Consider the following 20,210-nt stretch of genomic DNA (forward strand, 5'->3'; position numbering starts at 1 on the left):
TGTGGCTTAGACTATGAAGGACTCTGATAGCTAGGCAAAAAGCCTTACCATTGGAGGCAACAAAATGGTATAATAGTACAAAATAAGAATTTTGTAAAGGGTGCTTCAGTATGTGTCAGTGTTGGAAATATATTCAGAAATAAGATTAGACTAATTCTGCTTTTTTAAAATATATGTACTCTAGACTACTAACCAAGTAGTATTAATGTACTAGTAGTATTAATGATAAAAGAATGGATTAGAAGAAATTTTACTGATCTAAGATAAAGAAGAATTATACGGAAGAAAATGAGGGATAACTGCACATGATTTACATTACCCTTCAATAACTAAAAATAATGAGTCAAAAATACAGTCCATAATCAAAGGCCATGTATGTTTTGGAGAGAGAAAAAGTGCCCTGTTTCAAACATAACATTAATAAGCCAACTATATCATGGAAAAAATAATCTACCATATATCTTCATGAAGCCTTGGAGAGCTTAAAAAAAATTTATAGCTTACTTGTTGTTGCTTCATTTGTTTACTTGAAATTATACACAAATTTAGCAACTACTACTTACTACAAGTTTATCATCACAGAGGTAAGACACTACCTGAGGTCACCCCAGAGGAGAATTAATATCTTATTTAACTTACATAAATAAATATATATATTTAAATTTTAGTGGTTTTTTTTTTTGTTTTTTAAAAAATATATCTTTATTGATTTCAGAGAAAGGAAAGGAGAGGGCGAGAGAGAGATAGAAGCATCAATGATGAGAGAGTCATTGATAGAGCCCGCAACCTGGGCATGTGCCCTGACCGGGAATCGAACCCCGATCGCCTGGATCCCAGGTCGACGCTCAACCGCTGAGCCACGCCCGGTCGAGCTAAATTTTAGTTTTCAATTACACTTTACATTCAATATTATTTTGTATTAGTTTCAGGTGTATAGCATACAGTTTAGTGGTTAGATAATCATATACTTTACAAAGTGCTCCCCCTGATATTTCCAGTACCCACCAGGCACCACACACAGTTATTAAAATATTATTGACTAGATTCCCTGTGCTGTACTTTACATCCCCGTGACTGTTCTGTAACTGCCAATGTGTACTTCTTATACCCTTCACTATTTCCACCTAGTCTCCCAACTCCTCCCGACCCCTCTCCACCGCCACCCTGCCCCGGCAACCATCAGTCCTCCGCATCCATGTATCGAACAGGTAGATTTTTGAAGGATAGGAATTGTCGAAAATTTTGTCACATTTAAAAATAAACCTCAAAATTAAACTCTCAACTGCAAAAAAATACCATATGGTAGTTTTCAGATATTATGTAATGATTTCATCTTCAAGGAATTCAGAGTAAAAGGACTTTTCCTTTAAGTAACATAAACTTTAATACAAACACCAGTAAAGCTACCAGGGAATATTAGCATTTCATTATTTCTAAGAAAAATTTTGATATACTTAAAAATTTAAAATTTGATTATATGCTATAAATGAGGGAAAGTACTCCTATCAGTCAGATAAAAAGACTTTGAAAATAAACCTAAAACGTGTTTATGGATATTATTCTCATGTACACAATTCACTTACTGCAACCACATGAGGGCCCCATAAAGCAGGCTTAAATTACTGCAATCACTGATATGGTAATCCACTTTATCAAGCAGAGGTTTTGTATTTCATCTATACAGGCACGAGAGAGAACAAAGAGTTGAATACTAGACAGTGGTGTTACCAGTACACCACTATATAAAATTTCAGAAAATTCTTTCGTCACTTTATTACTTTTACTCTAGTATAATCTTTCATTAACATATGATTCCATTTCATTAAATTAAAATATCTGCAAATGTGATCAACAGGTTTTAGTATAAATTTTGGATAGTTCTTAATTAAGACAGAATCCTTATGTTCCATTAGCTGGAGGTAAACTATTACCAAAATCAACACAAACTATTTTATCTCATTCTTAAAGTTCCTGTTAGAACTATGCAATAATTAAAATGTTACAAAAATTAGAGGGAATTTTAGAAGACAGGCAGAGAACTTTATTTAGCCATAACATTCTAATGAATAACATAAACTTTCCTGATTTCTCTTTGTATCTAGAATTATTTAGGCACGATTTGCTTCTAAATGGGGATAACCTCCTCAGGGATGCTTCACTGGCCTACCTAAAGAAGGCTTTCAGTTCCCTTCTTCCTGTTTCCCACAGGACTATTTTTAAATAAATCACGTATTTTGTGATCCCAACTGGGGTGAGGGTGGGGAAGGAACATTCCATCTTAACTCTGGGTCTTGAAGACTGTTCAAATATATATGAACAGAGGTAATGTGGAAAGAACTCAGCTAGCGTGGGGTACACAGAAGACATCTGATAAACCTCCTTTTTCCTCTTACAAAAACTTTCAAAAACTGATACTATTGGCTTAGTGAATATCTTAGGTAACTGAGTATTCCCTTATCTAGTGATTTGGTTATATTCCTAAAAAATAAACTTACTCTTTATTTTTTATATCCCACTCCTCCCATTCTTTTTAAAAATGATGACAGCTAGAACACGACAACTACTAATATCCCATGCTTTATAGTCAAAGTGAATGGCACATTACTTGCCTCTATTATTTTCATCTTAAACTAAGAATTCTTTAGTTTCTAGAAGCCAATTTTCTTTCACCATAAATTTTATGTAATATTTTAAGAGATTACTGGTGGGGAGGAGGAGGAAAGGGATTTACTTCTGACATCCTTTGTAGTTACAGTGAGTACTGGGTCTTCTATTTCTTTTGTATCCCCAGAGAACTAAATGTTGGCTATACTAAACATGTTTAATAATTACTTGTTGATCTGACTTGCTCTTACAGAACCGTACTGTTTTTAATATACAAGAACATCTGCTATTTGGCACTGACGGGGAATGAGATGTTCTGTATTAGTGAGTTTTTAAAATAATAAGCTTAAGGCTTTTTTGTAGGTAGGAGATAATAAATCTTTCTAAATGAATATGTACTTATTTACTTTTCAAATATCATAACAATTTTAACTTTCTTTCGATGACACTCGATCTTAAATATAAATATTAGTATTTACATTTTCCCATGCATGTGCATACTCACAAACAGATATTTACGTAGATATGTGTACATGTTTGTATATGTGTTTTCATATGCTGGACATGATAAGGGACCGTAATAGAAATGGTGTAGAACATGAGGCTGAATGGTTAGCAATCCCATTCCATGACTTACTCGGAATTTCTTTACTAAACACATCTCCTGTCAGATGCTTTGTTTGGTAACAGCATCTTTTGTTCTAAAGACGTGGTGATAGATACAGATATCTCTTCCTTCACTTATTCACTGAGCACCTACCACAAGAGGACGCTCCTAGGTGCTGTGATGCCTCTAAGGAAGTAAAGCATGGCTGGCTCTGCAAAATATTTTGTTAGTGAAGAGGCCAGAGTGGTCTACTTGAGAATAACTTCCCTCATCTGAAAACTGAGTTTGTGAAGTATGAAGAAGGACATGATGGCTTCATTTCAAGAACTCTTACTAGAGTGTTTCAAAAATTATAAATTCTTCTCGCCCAGCTGGGCGTGGCTCAGCGGTTGAGCGTCGACCTAGGATCCAGGCGATCAGGGTTCAATTCCCGGTCAGGGCACATGCCCGGTTGCAGGCTTGATCAATGACTCTCTCGTCATTGATGTTTCTATCTCTCTCTCTCCCTCTCCTTTCCTCTCTTTGAGATCAATAAAGATATATTAAAAAAAAAAAAAAAATTATAAATTCTTCATAAGTAGAAGATAACACTTCTGTAGACATGACTCTAAGTACAATTCTATCAATCTATTAAGCCCTACATGACAGGTGATTTTGATTAGAATACACAGGCAATATGAGCATCTGCTTTTTCAGTAACAGAAAAAGACTAAAGCTTCTTAAAGAACCTTCAAGTAGAAACAGTATATGTAGTACTTTGGAACTAGACTGCCCAGGATCCTCCCTGTAAAAAGAGGGAATAATAAGAGAACACACTATATAAGGTTTTTGAGGATTAAATTCATACAGAACACTTAGAATAGTGCCTGGTCACATACTATTATCTAAATCAATGCTTCTCAACAGGTGGTGATTCTAATACCCAAGGCATTTTTGACTGTAAGAATCGGAGTACGACAGGCATTCAGTGGATGAGAAACAAGGATGCTAGACATTCTACATGACTTTTAAATGTCCCAGTGAAATTTAGAAATACCTGAAAAGGTAGGCACATTTCAAGATAAGAGATGCTTTTTGCAGTTTTTGTTAGTACTCCATCCTACAACAAAACAGTAAATAATTTTGATAGTATCCATATGAAAACTGGCTTATTTTCTCAACTCGACATCCTATAATTTGTTTTGTCATGTTATCTCTATTTTGATTAACACTATTTCCCTCTTTCACTTCCCATATTTAGTTTTCTTGTTACTACGGACATGAGTTTTTATCCTAATATCAAAATTTACTCAGGGCTATGACACTGCAGAACTCCAGATGGCACTATTTACATTGTACTCTATGCAAACCATAGCCCTGGAATTGTTCGACCTGGCAGTCTTGCCTCTGCCTTACATTTTTCTGATATTTAAATTTATTCATTGTAAAACAGCACAAAGACTATCTCACTATGTCTTCTTATGTAGCCATATTTGAGTGTGTGTGTGTGTGTGTGTGTGTGTATATATATGTATATATATATATATGCCCTGTTTTCTTTTTATAGAAATGTTTATACAACTAAAGTACTATAATTTTTACAATATATTTTGATAGGTTATATTTTCTATGAGTTTCATTAAGATTATACGGTATCATAAAAGATTTGTTAAAAAAGTGGGTATTGGGACTGACAAAGAACCACTGACTTAAATGAGAACTCAGTTTTCTTAAGAACTTGCACAGATTACAGAATACTAAAACTAGATGAAATGTCATATAAAATTTAACCTATCATATAAGTAGCACTTTGGCTCACAGTTTTAATAGCTATGTTACAGAATGTAAAGAAATAAAGATCTAAAATATTCTCAGATACAAATACCATCTTCTCAGGATAAAGGTGGAAACTGTCACTCAGGCAGAAGAGTGAGTGACTTAAGAGTGCAGGTGAGCTAGACTGCCTGATACTCTCATTACTCTAGGTAACAACTAAGTCACGGTCCATAAGTTACATAGCCTCTCTATAACTGTATCCTCACCTTGTAAAACAAGGGTAAAAACAGTACCAATCTCAGAGCTGTAAAATTAAAGAAATTTACATAGACAAAGGCATTTAGAGTGGTGAGCATACAGTAAAGCACTCAATAAAATACTTAGCAATATTTACTTATTAATATTGCATTTATATGAGGAAAATTACCTTTGGCAGTCTCAGAGAAGCCTAAAATGGTTCTGAAACCATTATTCACAGTTTAAAAATAAATCACTGATTGAGTGTCTAGCAGTGACTGGCACAAGGTAGGCACTTGATATTTGCTGACTGAATAAACTAATCTATTGATTTATTTTGTATACATTTACTTCTTCTCTATAACCAAAGATGAAAACCTTTTTAATGGATTGACATACACATGCACGTGAGAACTATCTTTATTCTGTGTGATTCAGAACTTGACAATGTTCAATAAAATACATAAACTTTATGAACCAGTTCAGGGGAGAGATCGCTTTGAAATGGTGTTCCTAAGGCTATAAATCTAGCTGATTATAATATTGTCTCTCTTTTGGAAATGCCAAAGTCAAACATCAGTAAACATGTTTAGATCAAAATACTGCATTTAAAAATTATTTTTAAAAAATTGGTACTAATTCAGAGAGAGAAATTACCCCTTCTTCTCTTTATATACAAAACGTTAAAAATTGGCATTGATGTAATATTCCCCTGCGTAGGCTGCGCCTCTCTCTCCTCCTCCCTGGTCCTGGCACCACCACCTGTTTTCTCTCTATGGACTTGCTTATTCTTCAGATTTTACATAAATGGAATCATAGAATATTTTATGTCTAGCTTCTTTCACTTAGCATAATGTTTTTAAGTTTTATCCATGTTATTATATGTATATTTATATATCTGTACTCTTCAATCCTTTATTTTTTTTTAAATGTTTTTAAAAACAGAGAGGGAGGGAGAGGGAGAGATAGAAACATCAACAATGAGAGAGAACCACTGATCGGCTGCCTCCTGCACGCCCCCTATCGGGGATCGAGCCCGAAACCCGGGCATGTGCCCTGACTGGGAATCAAACCATGACCTCCAGGTTCATGTGTTGATGCTCGACCACTGAGCTATGCCAGCTGGGCTGAATTGCTCAATTTTATCAATAGCTGGGGAGTTAAATTTAGAATTCATGAGCTCAGTTTGCCAGCTAGAAGTAAAGGAAAGTTATGATTGGCTATTAAAGTCAAAGTTTTTGGGTCAAAAGGTAAGCAATATAGATAAGATTTTTAAAAGAAATAGAAGACACAAATAAGTCAGGAAGTTTAAAGTAAGGAAGAGAAGTATCATGCACTCTCATAGTAACAAAGGACAGAAGGAATTCTGAGGCGAAAAACTACAGTAGAAAAATGTTTCAGTACAACAATCTTCATTAACTCAAAGTGCAGAATTGCCAAGTTGCGAGTAAAGACACTATCCAAATGGCATCTATGCAACTGGGCAGAGGAAACAGACATTTCCATCCCAGGAATCATTCCTATCACTTTATTAAATAAAGCAATACCTCCTATAGTCTCAGTCTGCATGTCAGTGGTGAAATCCTTATCCAATCATAGTCAAAGCCTGTGTCACCTAGGGAGTCATTTTATAGGCAAGTGATACAATGCTTAAAAAGACATGCAAAACAGTAACTAAACTGAAGGTCAGTAAAGAAGTAGCAGATCTGAATAACATCTCAGTGGCTTACAAAAACAAGCATAAATTTCTTGCTCCTGGGTCTGTGGGAAGCTTTACTTCACAATAGCAGAGGGGTCCAGAATGTTTCTCATTCTGGGGCCAGTAGCTACCTAAGACATGCTCATCCTATAGCAAAGATGGAGGACAGTAGGTCAAGTGAAACCAAATAAAACACTTAGTGTTTGCTTGGGTCTGACCTGCCAGTATTAAAATGGCCTAAACAAGTCACACGGGTAAGCCCAACAGAGTGGGGAAATCTCCTTCCACGGGGGGAGGGAGAGCAAGTATTTGCTGAACAATAACACCATAAAACACAGTCCAGCAAAATAAGACAATTATGGGCAACATAGTGACTTTTTCAAAAAGTTAAATTTATGAAGCTTAACTTCACTTTGAAGTTAAGCCCTTTGTCCTTTTTAAAGTAATAATGCTCTTCCTCTCATAAAATTATGGTAATAGAAGGCAGTAGAACTTTTAAAATTCTTATTACTTAACAAAATAAAAAGTTGGAAACCCTGTGTCAGTCCCCCCAAATTTTAGGACACTTTTACTAGTCTACAAAAACCCCAAAGTCTAGTACAAGAAAAAAATCACAGATCACTGACTGTAATCCGGGTCTTCGTGGCTCTTACTAATCAGAGGGGAATCCTTGGCCTGCAAAGACATTCACTTCCCCCTTCTCAGGTATCATTATTCCAAATGCGTGATTGGGAAAGTCTATGTTTTGGAGAACTGAAGTGTTACCATTTATTTCCAGTGATCTAATCTGATTTTTATCTTAAAAATGTTCCCTTTTACTCTTTGGGTCTATATATAAACTTGGTTTTATAATACTTGAGGCCCTAGAATCTTAATGTCATGTAAATCTTTCATGTCCCTGACATGAAAATTTTAACAGGCAGTACATAAAGAATGGCCTAGGACTCTGTAACTTTAAGAAGATGAGCTATTACAAATATTAAAATTTAAATAGTAGATAGTGGCTTTACTTCCAAAGTGAAAGGACATATATTTAATAGTTTTGTATGTGTACAAGTGTTTATAAACACTAATGATTTTGTGATAGCCTTATCAAACATTAAAACAATGCAAGATAGTAACATACAGTGTTTTTTTCCTTTTTCTCACAGTACTGTTGAAAGAAATGAAGCAACTGACACTCCTATAATGACTGATTCACTCATTTCACTCCTGACTCCACAGCTTATTTCCACCTCCTACTCGGGCTCTTCATCTTGTTTTTTACTCGTGATATTCTCCAGCTTTAGGTACTACTAAATGTTGTAGTTACTTCACCTGTTCCAAACTGGGGGTGGGGTGGAAGAATGTGATACTGAAATGCATTATATATGTACAGAAAACCTTATATAGAGACTTTTAAATTTGTCAAAACACAAATTTCCCATGAGTCTTGCTTTAGCAAATGAAATTTGCAATTCATCATTAAACACTAACTTACCAGACAGGATCTGTGAGATAACTTCACAATATGGCAACTGCCTTTTATTATCCTACTGATCTTGTCCAATATTGGAGAATTTGACCCAATATATATTTAGATTTCACAAATGTTCAAATATAAAATAAGAGGCAGAGAGACACCCATAAAGAGGCAGAGAGACACCAAGAGAAGTTTCCAAACTGGGATGAGAACTTAACTCACCAGTTTTGAAACTCACATTTATGTCATTCTTACAATTTAAATGAATTATCAGTTTGTGGAGCATCTATAGAAGTTACATTTTCTCTATTTTTTAAAATGTAATTTTTTTTTTTTTTTTTTAAAGTATATCTTTATTGATTTCAGAGAGGAAAGGAGAGAGAGAGAGAGAGAGAAACAACAATGATGAGAGAGTCATTGATCGAGCCCACAACCCCGGCATGTGCCCTGACCGGGAATCGAACCCAGATTGCCTGGATCCCAGGTCGATGCTCAACCGCTGAGCCACGCCCGGCTGGGCTTAAAGTGTAATTCTTATTAAAATAAAATGAAATTTTAAAAATGTGTTTGTATCATGAGCAACATACCTGCAGGTATGATCATCACTTACACTTGCAATTCCTTGGCCTTCTTTGGGGTCAAACACCATATCATTAATGAAATCTGAATGACCCTCTAAAACCTAACATAAAGGGAAAAATTAATAAGAACAAAAGAAAAAAATTGACAGTATTCCTACCTATTATTTTTACTTCACTGCCTTAAAAGCTTTCACTGCATGCTTCTCTTTTCCATAAATATTTCTTAGCAATCTGCTATTTTTAAAGCATGATTTATACACCCACTTTTCTCTGAGGTTTATCTTGGAAAGAAACTGATTATTCAATGCACTGCTATTAGCTTGATCTTTCTTTTCTAGTATGCATTTCTTACAAAAACACATTTAAAAAAAATTTTTTTTTTACTGTACCTGTCCTCATATCACCTCCTTTTTCACTTATTACATAAAGTTTAAATAAAAATTAAAGCTAGAACTTTCTAGGGGCACTGAGAAAGAGTCCCCTCACCTATTTACCTCATACCTACTGCTCTGCATACTTGCTGCTGCCTAATAAAAGACATAGTATGAACTTCACCATTTAAGGTCTTTATTCACTTGTTCAGTGCGACCCCCAGCCCTGGAGATAGCTAGTATTATCAACCCACAATCACAACCCACAAATCTGCTTCTGGTACCAGAGGGAACAAAGCAGAAGGTGCAAGGTGGAGGACTATGTGAGCTGGCAAGGTTCAATTAGTTTCAATCTTCATAAAATTTTGATTTAAATATTCTTGTGTAACTTTGACAAACTCAGATCCTCCAAACATTCTTCAAAGCTTGTGCCACAGTCTACAAGACAAACTAAATTGATATTAAATATTTAATGTCTATTAACTCTAGCACACATTTTGTGTTTAAATCCTCATTGGAGGACATGTTTTTACTGATTTTTAGAGAGAGAGAGAGAAACATTGATCGGTTGCCTCCCATATGTGCCCCAACAGGGATTAAACTGGCAACCTGGGTATGTGCCCTGACAGGAAATCAAACCTGTGACCCTTTGGTGAATGGGACGGTGCTCCAACCAACCAAGCCACACCAGCTAGGACCCACTTTTGTTTTGCGGTGAGAACATTTAAGTTCTACTCTTAACAACTTTCAAGTATTTAACACAAAACTGTTAACTATACTCACCATGATATACATTAGTCCCCAGAACTTATTCATCTTATGATTTGAAGTTTGTACCATTTGACCAAAATATTCCCAATTCCCCTACTCCCCTAGCTTGATAACCACCATTCTACTCTGTTTCATTGAGTTCAGCTTTTTAAAGTTCCACATATAAGTGAGATCACACAGTACAGTTGTCCTTTGAACAATGCGGAAGTTAGGGGTGCTAACCCCCTGAACAGTCAAAAATCTGCGTATAACTTTGGACTCCTCCAAAACTTAACTACCCTCAGTATCTGCTGGGGATTGGTTCCAGGACTCCCTGCAGATACAAAAATCCGAGGATGCTCAAGTCCTCTATATAAAATGGTGTAGATCAATGCATACAGTTGGCCCTCCACATCAGTGCATTCTCAACTGGATGGAAAATAGTTACAGGTATTTATTGAAAAATTCCATGTGTAAGTGCACAAACAGACTGGAAGGTGACCAAAGTTACGTTATTAAAGTGGTAGAGCTGGGCCTCCAAGTCAGGTGTTTTGACCCTGTGTCTGTGCTCTTAACTGATTTGTAATTCTACCTTGCACTACACTGTACTGACCATTTGTTTCCTCAAAGTCTGACTCATACTCTATATTTGTTCATGTCTATTATACTCCTACTATATCAACTGTGAATTCTAATTCTCCCTCATTTTCTCTGCCAGCTAATATTTTAATTTAGTAAGTGGTATCAGATTTATAATCTGCAGTCCTTACTAAGAACCTAGATACTATAGCCTAAAATAGAGTAAATGAGACCCTAAATTACATACTTTAAAGATGGTCATAAAAGTCATCTTAAATTAGGATAAATCCAATAAAAAAGCAAGAGATAATGAATGTTTTAAAATAAGCTATAAATTATACTTGTCAAGCATACCTTGTATTCATTTTTATCTTGAAGATCTGAAGTAAACAATCTAATTTTCTTATCAGTAGCTGAAGTACAAAATCTGGAAGCAAAAGAAAGAAAAACAAACCCACTTTTAGCCTCTGTAAATGAAAGTTCTCCACCTATACCTTCCAAATCCCCTCTAGTCATCAAAGCTACTTTCATAATCATGCTCTCTTTTGGGCAGAAGGAGTATGCTGTGACTCTGTTATAGAAAATGTTATATAGCCAATACTGAAAGCAGAGGCTCATAAATTTTTTAAAAAAACACAAAAATTAGTATATTCTGGATTTGTCTCTTCAAAAACAAAAGTGTACAATTTTATTATAACTCACCACATCAATTTAACTTTTAACTTTTTCTTATAAGTATAAAAAGATTTAAAAAGTATCTTCATTTTAGCTAGGTCAATATTAGACTTAAAAACACCATTACACATCTACCTCAGTCTTTGGCTTCTTCAGTTATCCGGAAGCCTTCTGAATTTTTCTATTCCTCTAAATAAGTTAAATTAGATGAAAGAAGATAGTATTTTACCTGTAAAAGCGGGTATATTTATATCTACTAAAAGCTGAAGTATTATTTATACTGACACTAAACTTTTGTGATATTTTTAGTAGTTCATCAATGTATACAGTACACCAAAAAAACCCAAACCAAAATCTAAGCAATAACTATTTTTTAAATTCATTTTATTGTTGAGAGTATTATAGATGCCCTCCATTTCTCCCTTTTGTCCCCCTAATAGCTATTTTTTTTAATTAGTTTGCTTTTAAATCCTAAAATTTTTAGATTCTCAGCATGTCAGATTATGGCTGGGGAAAAAATAAAAATTATATTCATATACTGAAAAAGTTTATTTCTAATTGTTTTAGGTGAATTATCAACATCTAAATTTCTTTAGTTCTGACTACATTAAAGTTAACCACATTCTTCCTCAACTAATAAATTTATTTAATAACATTTAAATTAAATAAAAGTAAGACTTCTAATCTATAGACCTCAACATGTTGGTACATCTGAGACCATATCTCTTTTCAGTGATTGGGGAGAGGAACATGGAGGAACTCAGTGATACATAGGGTGGGCAAAAGTAGGTTTAAGTTGTGAGTACAAGAAACACAGAATTTATTCTTGTATTATTATTTATTAATTATTGTATTATTTTCCATACAAATAACTGTAAACCTGTCCTGTATATGTCTTTCTGGCATGTATGCTGTATTTCATACATATAAAACATAAGAAAAACTAAAAAAACAAAACTTATTCTATCTAATTGTCCTTTTCGAAGTTTGCCCCATTATTGTTCTGGGTATTTCCCCACTCAGAGAAAACTCTAGAACAAATTTGCTACAACATTAATAAAGTGAGGGTCTCTCCCAAAGCAGATGTTCTCAAAGTTATGTCATAAAGAAATCACTAAGCCCGGCTGAGCGTGGCTCAGTGGTTGAGCATCGACCTAGGATCCAGAAGATCGCAGTTCGATTCCTGGTCAGGGCACATGCCTGGGTTGTGGGCTCGATCCCCAGTGGGGAGCATGCAGGAGGCAGCTGGTCAATGACTCTCTCTCCTCATTGATGTTTCTATCTCTCTCTCCCTCTCCCTCTCTCTTCTTCTCTCTGAAATCAATAAAGATATATTTAAAAAAAAATACTGTATTTAAAATCAATGGCTGGTTAATGTTTTGAATTTATAATTTATATTGGTATAGTTCCAAAATGGATTTGAGGCAGCTAATCAAAAAGCAACAAAAAAAAAAGATGAAACAATATAGGAAATCCATTAAAAAGAAGACAGGAAGACAGGTGCCATGGGAAAAAGACGGTTTCTATAGCTTTCAAAATCTGCTAGAGAATCTACAGACTGCTGACTGACTCTTTTTTAGCTCCAGAGCCTCTGAACACTTCGTTTTAATATAAAAGGAAATGAACAGCACACTGGCTACTAACAAAGATATATGTATGTTGACAAGAGCTGTTGTGTAGATTATTTATAATTCAGATAACTAAGATGTGCAAAAGCTTCTAAAAAAAATCATAGAACATGTTCACAGCCTTGTTGTAGGTGAAAATTCCTTAGGTAGGGAATAGAATGCACATGAAAAAGTGCTCAACATCATTAGTCATCAGGAAATGTCACTCGAATACCAACCAGATGCTAAAATTAAAGACTGCCAACAAAAAATGCTGGCAAGTAGGTAGAGCAAGTTGAATATCCTTAGGTTATTGGTGTGAATATAAAATGGTAGAACCATTATGGAAACTAATACTTTCCTAAAATGTTAAATACACATCTACCCTCTGACTCAGTAATTCTATTCCTTAGAGAAATGAAATCATATATCCACTAAAAGCTGTATACAGAGATGCTCATAGCAGCTTTAGTCATAATAGCTAAAAACTGTAGACTGCCCGACATCCATTTATAGGAGAATGCATATAAATTGTGGGATATTTATACAATGTAATGGAATACTCCTCAAAAATAAAAAGAAATGAACCACTGGTATACATAAAATGGATGAATCTCAAAAACATTAAGCCAGACACACAAAAAATATTCTGTATGATTTCATTCATATGAAGTTCTAGAATAGGCAAAACTAACTTCTGGTAAGAGAAATTGGATCAATGGGTGCTTTGGCATGGAATGGGGTGCAGGAATTGACTGGGAAGAAGCACAGAGAATCTTTTGGGGTGACAAATGCTAAATATGACCAGTGAATGGGTTATACAAGTGTATGCATTTGTCAACACTGATGAAAATGTACACTTAAGAGTTGAGAATTTCACTGTATGTAAATTATCCCTTAATTTAAAAAAATTAGATTAGCTCAGTAAGAGCTTACTTGTGGATGGCTAAATATATTTACTAAAAGACAAATCTTATAGATGTGGGATTTGCAGAAGCAAGGTTAGTGTTTTATAACAAACCTTAAATAATCTGACATATTATGGCCCTGTGAAAAAGGTCTTAACAGGTAGTGTTACGGTTTTTCTCAAAAAGCAATAGTGCTTTTCAAATGCTTACATGAAAACTGAAGCGCAAAGATTAATTTTATGTACTGTTAAACACAAAAATGTGACCTCGGCCTATGTATAGGGCAGTAAAATTGATTAATGACTCAATCGAATGTAGTTCTTTTGACAGAGTTATACTTTCAGTAAGTGGTAAACTCAGTGAAGACTCTGTGAAGACTTAAAATGATTCCCATGAATCTCAGGTCGAAAGCTTTGTCCTCAAGTCCAGACATATGCTCAAGGTAATCAGTGCAATGGCTGATATTTAAACCACAAATTCAGACAATAAGCCTAAATTATGAAATAATAGCAAATGTTAAAATATCTACCATCTAGAGTTGGAGAAAATGGAAATAAGAGGGAAAAAGTACTTAAAGATCAAAGGCTTCATTCAGATCACTTAACACAAAGGACATTAATAAATACTTCAGTTAACAATTTTAAACTTACCTGATTACTGGAGGCAATGAGTCAAGTCTAGTCTCTGGGCTCCAAGCTATGCCACCAACCCTGATTCCATGGTGAATTGTTTGTAGTGTTTTATACTGAAGTCCTTCAATGTCTGCTTCCTCTTCCTAAGTATACAGTCAATGTTATAGTAAGTTATGAGAGCAAACAATATAATACTCTCTATATATTTCATTATGATAAAGAATTTACCCGGAGGACATGTACAGTAAGCCCTCACTTAATGTCACTGATAGGTTCTTGAAAATCATGACTAAGCAAAATGATGTATAAAAAAAACAATTTTATTAGGGGCTAGTTGATATAAACAAGAGTTAAGTTCCCATGGCATATTTCTGGTCAAAAAAAATCACCAAACTTCTAAATAAAGACCCAAACAACTTCTAATATTAAACATTGAAATGTGAGAAAGACTAACCAGTAGGATGATTTTCCAACCTGCTTATTCCAGTTTAGGGTCATGGATGGCTAGAGCCTCTCCCAGTAGCACAGGGTACAAGGCAGGAACTCACCCTTGCCCAGATGCCCTTCCAACACAGGGCATACTCAACACACACCACACTCACGCAGACGAGGACAATTTAGACATGCCAATTCATCTCACATGTGCAGCTTTGGGATGTGGGAGGAAACCCACACAGACTTGGGTATACAGGGATCTATTTTATTATTATTATTCTTTATATCTTATATTGATAATATATATTTTAAAATCCATTTTATAAGCTTAAAATATTGTGACTTTTAAAATAAACAAATCATAGTTTTGTTATTTATATCAATACCCTAATTGGGTCTAGAGACAAAAGCAAAATTTTTCTTTCCTTTTCTTTTTATATATTTACTTTATAGGTTTTTTAGAGACAGGAAGGAGAAGGAAAGAGAGGAACATCGATATGAGAGTGAAACATGGATTGGCTGCCTCCTGTATGCCCCCTACTGTGGATCAAGCCTGCAACTTGGGCATGTACCCTGACCTAGAATCAAACCAGCAACTTTTTGGTGCTCAGGAAAACGCCTGCCCAACCAACTGAGCAAAAAAGGTCAGGGCAAAAGCAAAATTTTTGATGACAAATTTGCCCAAGGAATCTTCTGTATTAAGTGACTACAGTTATCTTTTATAAAAGTTTATAGGATTATAAAATACCCAGGAAAAACCTAGAGCAGGTGAAATTTGATATTTAATGGAATACATGTGTCTATATGGAATAGAATTATCTGAAGTCTTGATCTAAAAATTCCATTCATCCTGAATCTAAATGCAAAGTTTTATAATGTGTACTTTAACTGAATCCTAGTGGATGTGTTGATTTTTCCAGGACTTTTCCTTTGAGATCTTAACAAAGTCATTTCACAAATATATTAACATCTTTTTTTCCACATAATTCAGATGTTCCTTGAAAATAAATTTAAATTTCAGGTAAACTTAGAGTTAACAGCAAAAAGTTTTTCCATAAATGAAAAAGAGGATAAAAATGCATTTATCAAGGAAAGAAAAACACTGTCAAATTTTATTACTTCATAATTTGTATGTATAATAACTGTATGGCTAACAGCCAGATATACCAAGGCAGCAACCACTAGGCAATTTTAAAATAAGGTTAGAAGCCTAATCATAGCTAACTTCATGGTTTCAGTTACATCTATTTTTCTACACTCAACAAATCAATCTTCTAAATATGAAGTTTTTACCATCAAAACAGACATTATTTTGCTACTGTAACAATAGTGCTGACAATTAGGTCCTGCAATTTGTTATCCAAAGTATATATGAAGTTATTGGGTGGTCGTGGGGATAAAGAAATCCCAAGGACTGTACAGCCTGAGCTTTATGTATTACCAGTGAAACCTTTTTTCCTGGCAGCAACGTCTGCCACTGAGCCAAGTAAAAGGCCAGGGTGCGTGTGTGGTATAGGCAGAGACAAATGCTATTCTGGGTGTAGGCGGTATTGTATAGACAGGAAATTAAGATACTTTGGAAAACTCGCTATAATACAAATCATTATATACGGCTCCAGCATATTTGACGTTGGAGCAAAGCCAGGTTGATGAAAGGGCTATTCTAGGATTTAAAATGGGCAGGTCTTCCCACCACACCCATTTAAGGCAAAACACAGAATTTTAGTTAGACGAGACTGTACAGTTTACCTAGTCCACTTCTTTCAGAATTTGTACAACCCTTTTCTAAACACTTTCAGTGAGAGGCAACTAGCTACTTCTTGGGGGAGCTTATTCCATTTAGAATGAGTTCTCTTTAACATTAAACCAAAATCGCTTTCCATGTAAATTCTACTCATGACTCCAAATTCTGCTCTCTGGAACCATACAGACTAAGTCTAATTCAGTGATGGTAAATACCTGGCCATAGCTGATTCCCCCTTAGGGGAACAGACTCAAAGAAGGAGCTTTGGCATTATCTTAAATAGAATTGACAAATGATACAAAATACATTTACCATTCTGAGTCTAATTCCTCTTTTATGCAGCAGTTTTAAAATATTTTAATACCACTCTGAAATACGTCAAGTACATTATCTCCTTTAAATCAAAATATACTGCTAAGAACTAAAGAAAACATTAAACATTACTGTCAATTTACAGAGAATATAGAGCTGTGCTGTCCAATGTGGTAGCTACTAGCCACATGGGGCTTTTAAGCACTTGATATATGGCTAGTTCAAGCTGAGACGTGTACATTTTATAAAGTGCAAAATCCACACCAGATTTCAGTTAGTATAAAATAATATAAAATATCTCAATAATTTTTATATTGGTTATACATAAAGCACTTTGGATATGCTAGGTAAAAAATTAATTTCATCTGCTTTTCACTTTCCATAATGCAGTTACTACAACATTTAAATTTAAATTTGTGGCTCATATTATATTGCTATTGGACAGCACTGAATTAGCTCTTTGGCAGTTTAATCATTGCACTCATTCATGGTGAACATCCAGGTAATTAAAAACAGGAAGTCTCAATTCTCCCTTTTAGCTCTTGCAATCTATCATATTAAGACTTTATATTCATCTTTATTAAACGTTAGCTTGTTCAACTTGATCAATTAATTATATATTATACAACATTTGGATTCTGTGCAGAGTCTGACACACAATATGTGCGCAGAAAGTACGTTAAACGAAGTATGCCATCCAAAATATTAGGTATCCTTCTTAGCTTTATGTTCTTGCCTAAGTACAGTGTTCTCATCCAAGTCCCAGTAGAGGCCTTAACTCATTATTGAAGACCCTCTGAATAGACTTAGAAACTTTCATGAGCTCTCTCTCCTATACACATAGGACTTTCATAGAAGTTTTCTTATTGCACTGGTTTACATTTAAACATCTCCTCCAGGGTGGGGTGCTTGCTTTTTTAACCTATATATCACCAGTTCCCGCACCAGATCTGCACTTCATGAATATTTGACAAACACATGACAACAATCAATATTATCAGTCAGCTTAAATTTCCATCTTTCAAAAGAACACTGAGATTCTGAAAAATGCTTTGTTGAACTCTCCTGATAGTTGAACCCTCATTGTTCAAAAGTCTCTCTTACACGTAGAACTAGCTATTCTGTGAGAAAACATGGTGTCTGCTCACACAAAGCAATCTTAAATTTGGTGGTTAAATACAAGGCTGTGCCTGAATGTCACCACTGACCAAATCAATAACACCTAAAACTTGTATATGTATTAAATGTGCCAGATGCCTTCCAGGAACTTTACACAGAATAAAAACCTAGGCATTTTGGCTTGAGTTCATTGTCTTAATGACTATGCTAAACTGCCTGTTGAATTAATATGATCCCATACGTTGCATACTCTAGACATATGCTTCAGATGTATAAAAAGTATGAGAGCATATTAACAGGAAAGCAGAAAATTATGACAGCTATAAAATGGTCTGGAGGATTATATTTTAGGCTCTCAACATTAGTTTGTTTCCTATCTCAAAGTGGAATGTAGAAAAATTGCATTAAATAATTAGATCTCACTTAATTGTTTTCCCTATACATACTAATGGTCAGTTAATCATAACCTTTAATTATGAACATATTCCATTTCTAACCATGAGGCAAAAGAGCCTTTTATTTTCCTTTTTCGCTATTTAATGTTTGCACAAATCTCAGGTGTAAGTTACTGGGAATGTCTCTCTGTAGCTTTTCTTATTGTTTTGTGGGGTTTCTTTTAATTCAAACTCAATATACTTTCAAAATTTAGCAAAGGTTTACCAATGTTTGCATAAGCTTTCTTATTAGTGAAATATCTTCACTGTCATTCACTGTAGTTTCTTTCAGACACTAACCTGAAATGTACAGGTGCCAATGACCACGTAGTTATTGCCACCATATGCAATTAGGTTTCCTGAATCCCCACTGTCAAAGGGATTAAACTCTACCACATGCACATAATCTTCACAATCCACAGTGTAGGCAGCATTCCTTGTGGCATCTTGCTTCATCTTGTATGTCAAAGCTTGAGGAGTTATAAAAATAAAATAGCCTTCTACTGGACAAGGTCACGAAGCTGTGAATTACAGCACAGAAGCAGTTAGACAGAAACTGTGAAAATATCACTTTCAGCAAATGATCAAAATAAGAATACAGTATTGCAAATGCCAGAGACAGCTCAAAAAAATTACTTATTTGAATACTTTGTGAATGATACCTGCAGCATAAATCACCGTAATTTTGTTTAGATTATCTAAAAAATACAGTGAATTCCAGAAGAGGAAATCACCTTAATAAACATATTTATAAAAAATTAAAGATACATGTGCCCGGGTTGCAGGCTTGAACCTCAGTTAGGGGTGTGCAGGAGGACACTGATCAGTGACTCATTATTGCATGTTTTTTTGTCTCCCCCTCTCCCTTCCTCTCTCTAAAAATCAATTAAAAAATATTTTAAAAAGTTAAAGATAGTTAACATTTACAGAGCACTTTTTGCAGGTGCCATGTTAAGCATTTTACTGACATAATAGCATCAAATATTTGCATAAACCTTAGAGGGAGGTACTACCCATGGTTTCCCTTTTTAAAAATATTCTTTAGGATGTTGATAAGCTTGCCAAGGCCCTAGGACGAGCCAGAATTTGAAAACAGTACACCATGTGTTGGACACCAGGGCTAGAGAAGAAAATCAGAGCTCTTGGCGTTCAAGGAGCTCACAATCCAGGGATCGTTATGGTTCAGTGTGAAAAGTGCTATAATGTAAGCAGATACAAAATACAGGATCTGGAAGGAATGACAAAATGTGTGATATAAAAATATTCATAAAACCTGCACAGAACATCAGCCAACCTGTCGGGGCCTGGTGTGCACTCTGGAGGTAGCATTCCCAAATGAGACATGGACTTGGAGGTCTTTTTTTTTAAATTGGACACAGTTGTCCTCAATACAGATGGGCTGGGTAACAAGCACATCACATACCCGATGAGGATATACTGAGAATCAGAGGAGCCTCACCTCGGAAAGCCAATAAACTAGTAACCTGACAAGTGGGCGTCTGGGACTGGACATTTATCTTAAGGTGACCAGCACTTCGAGATGCCCTCAGAGGCACTGCGGTGTGGGAAGTGCGAAAGATTCACGGTTAGGATACTGGGTCCCTTATTGCTCATTGAAGCAGTGCCCGGTCTCATTACATTATCGGGGTCTCACAGGAGCTGGCGGGCTGGACTTGCCCCCGTTCAACTGGAAGGGGAC

At 35.2% G+C, this 20,210-nt stretch overlaps 1 protein-coding gene across 1 annotated transcript in view; it reads right to left on the bottom strand.

Annotated features, from left to right (window-relative positions):
• The window catches only part of NUP37 (nucleoporin 37), a 30,747-nt gene that overhangs the window by 10,277 nt on the left and 260 nt on the right, over positions 1-20,210 (bottom strand). The window contains exons 2-5 of the mRNA XM_016223209.2: positions 18,812-19,032; positions 14,486-14,610; positions 11,000-11,072; positions 8,952-9,046 (exon numbers count right to left, since the gene is read on the bottom strand). Coding sequence (XP_016078695.1) covers positions 8,952-9,046; positions 11,000-11,072; positions 14,486-14,610; positions 18,812-18,967 — 449 coding nt within the window. The 5' untranslated portion in view covers positions 18,968-19,032. The remainder of the gene's footprint in view (positions 1-8,951; positions 9,047-10,999; positions 11,073-14,485; positions 14,611-18,811; positions 19,033-20,210) is intronic.

Source organism: Miniopterus natalensis, chromosome 2, assembly GCF_054644295.1.
Source record: "Miniopterus natalensis isolate mMinNat1 chromosome 2, mMinNat1.hap1, whole genome shotgun sequence".
Taxonomy (NCBI): domain Eukaryota; kingdom Metazoa; phylum Chordata; class Mammalia; order Chiroptera; family Miniopteridae; genus Miniopterus; species Miniopterus natalensis.